General features: G+C 36.9%; 1 protein-coding gene across 1 annotated transcript in view; it reads left to right on the top strand.

The window, feature by feature from the left end:
* Nucleotides 1-2,747, top strand: part of LOC106872744 (U4/U6 small nuclear ribonucleoprotein Prp31) — a 32,186-nt gene that overhangs the window by 24,138 nt on the left and 5,301 nt on the right. The window contains exon 12 of the mRNA XM_014919832.2: nucleotides 1,147-1,275. Within this exon, the coding sequence (XP_014775318.1) occupies nucleotides 1,147-1,275 (129 nt within the window). The remainder of the gene's footprint in view (nucleotides 1-1,146; nucleotides 1,276-2,747) is intronic.

The raw sequence follows: 2,747 nt of genomic DNA, 5'->3' as shown, positions 1-2,747 counted from the left end.
GTGTGTTTGCGTGTCTGTGTTTGTCCCCCCACCATTGCTTGACAACCGATGGTGGTGTGTTTACGTCCCCGTAAATTAGCGGTTCGGCAAAAGAGACTGATAGAATAAGTACTAGGCTTCCAAAGAATAAGTCCTGGGGTCGATTTGCTTGACTAAAGGCGGTGCTCCAGCATGGCTGCAGTCAAATGACTGAAACAAGTAAAAGAGTATGTATGTATAAAGTGTTAAAATATCCATCCATCTCAGGAGAACTGAGGCTCTGTCAAGCTTCCCCCCACTTTTCATCTTCTATTTTCTTCACTTCCCACTACACTGAACTGATATCCTCTGTGTTTAACTGATTCCCTATCCGTAATCATCTGTCACAATATTTTCACTCTACTATCCTATTCTATCTCATATTCATATCGTACCCAGCCCTCACATTTCTTTCTTTTATCTTTCTCTCTCTTTTTCTGTCACTTCCAGGTGGACAAACCAATGTATTCAACAAGACACCTGCTCCCTCCTATTATAGTTTCTTTCTCCATTTTATACCCCACTCAGTTGAGGAGTCTTACCTTGCGGGTACTTGGTCACCTCACCAGTACTGGTGTCATATAAAAAGCACCCAGTAAGATATTGGGAAGGACATCCGACTGTAGAAACCATGCCAAAACAGACATAGAACTTGGAAGAGCCCTCTGGCTCATTTGTTCCTCGAACCATCCAACCTATGCCAGCATGGAAAAAGGGACATTAAATGATGATGATGATATACATATATGTATGTATGTACACCTGTGTGTACTTGTGTTTGTTCCTCAACACTACATAACAGTTGGTGTTGGTTTGTTTACATCCCTGTAACTTAGCAGTCTGGCAAAAGAGATCAATAAAAAAAAGTACTAGGCTTTAAAAAATATGCACTGGGGTCAATTTGTTCAACTAAAACCCTTTAGGGCAGGGCTCCAGCATGGCCACAGTTCAATGACTGAAACAGGTAGAAAATTAAAGATGTATTTTGTGAGTCAGTCTCGTTAAAAAAATGTCTGTTTATGTCATTGTTCATTTTAACCATTTTTTAATGTTATCTATTAACGAGTCTCTTGAATTGCTGTTATTTTATTCGTTTGCTTTTTGTAATTTTACTTTTTATTTCTCTAGATTGAGGAAGATGCCTACCAAGAAGATCTTGGCTTCTCCTTAGGAAATATCAAACGCTCCAAATCAGGTCGAGTTAGGGGCCCTGTCGTGGATTCTAAAACTAAAGCAAGAATCTCCAAAACACTTCAAGTAAGAATCTTCCAAATTCATTCTCTCTCTCTCTCTCTCTCTCTATCTCTCTCTCTCTGTCTTTGTATCAGCCTCTCACCCTTTTTCTCCTTCACTTTTTATCATTCCCCCTTCTCTCACATTCTATTTATCTATATTTCCACCATGTTGCATTTTTTTTTTATGATAACCAAGTACACCATCTTTTGGACATGGTTGAAAAATTACATTACTAAATTTGTAGAAGCAAATGTACTTAAATGTATTTTAATCTTGCTATAAACATATTCAAAGTTCTATTACAGCTAAAGAACTGTAATATATTTTTAGCTAATATAATATATTATAAGCTCAAGAGCTATAATACATTATAACTTAAGAGCTATAATATATTATAACTTAAGAATTATAATATATCTTTTTCAAAGTATTCTTGTGACTAATTGTGTATCTGATTTAGTCAAATTCTCCTGGATTAGAAAATAGCAACAGCTAGCTTAGGTTAACCCTTTAACATTCAGATTTCTCTGTCAAATATAATGCTTGTTTATTCATGTTAATCTGAATTAGTCATGTACTACCTTGTAGCTTTGATATTTCAATGGCATAGTTGTTTATTTTCAGAATAATATTGTAGGAACAGTGTGAGAGACTAGATCGGGCCAGTTTAAAGATAAAACAGGGCTGAATATTTTGGCTGGATACGGCCAGCTTAGATGCTAAAGGGTTAATATGATTAATGTTTAGTTTGAGCTGTTACAGAATAGTAGGTATGGGCAGAAAAGATGGGGGGAAAAGGAGCTGGTGCAAGGTACTTAGATTAGGCTCTTAGAATAGAAAAGGTAATAAACAGGAGAAAAAGATTGGAATGGAATAATCAGTTTAGGTGAAATTAGAATACAGTAAGAAATCTCTGAGGAGCAAAGAGTATTATTGTAGTAGTACGAGTAGAAAAGATGGTTTTACAATATTAAGATAATTGAAGAATATTGGTTTCAAATTTTGGCACAAGTCCAGCAATTTTCAGGAAAGGGGTGAGGTCAATTACATCAACCCCAGTGCTTAACTGGTACCTATTTAAATGACCCCAAAAGGATGAAAGCCAAAGTCAACCATATCAGAATTTGAACTCAAAACATAAAGACAGGCAAAATGCTGCTTAGCATTTTTCCAGGTGCATTGACAACTGTGCCAGTTTGCTGCCTAATAATTGAAGAATATTAAGTCTATCTATAGGATAAATGGGTATGGCATTTTTTAATGGTCCAGACTGTACATGCATGTGTGGTGAGAAAATTGTGGGAGGAAGGTAAAGACAGACAGACAGTAACCTCAAGCAGGAGATCTAACCCAAGTTAGACCAGGTGGTGGTACTAAACCAGGTAATAAAGTCCTGCATCCATGTAGTCTACTGGGATTTGAACTCAGAAAGCAAAGCACTAAAACAAATACCCCCAAGGCATCCCAACTAACTGGTGCTTTATCACCCCCAC

Source organism: Octopus bimaculoides, chromosome 2 (assembly GCF_001194135.2).
Source record: "Octopus bimaculoides isolate UCB-OBI-ISO-001 chromosome 2, ASM119413v2, whole genome shotgun sequence".
Classification (NCBI taxonomy): domain Eukaryota; kingdom Metazoa; phylum Mollusca; class Cephalopoda; order Octopoda; family Octopodidae; genus Octopus; species Octopus bimaculoides.
The sequence above is the reverse complement of the archived record's forward strand: the minus strand, read 5'-3'. Positions and strand labels throughout refer to the sequence as shown.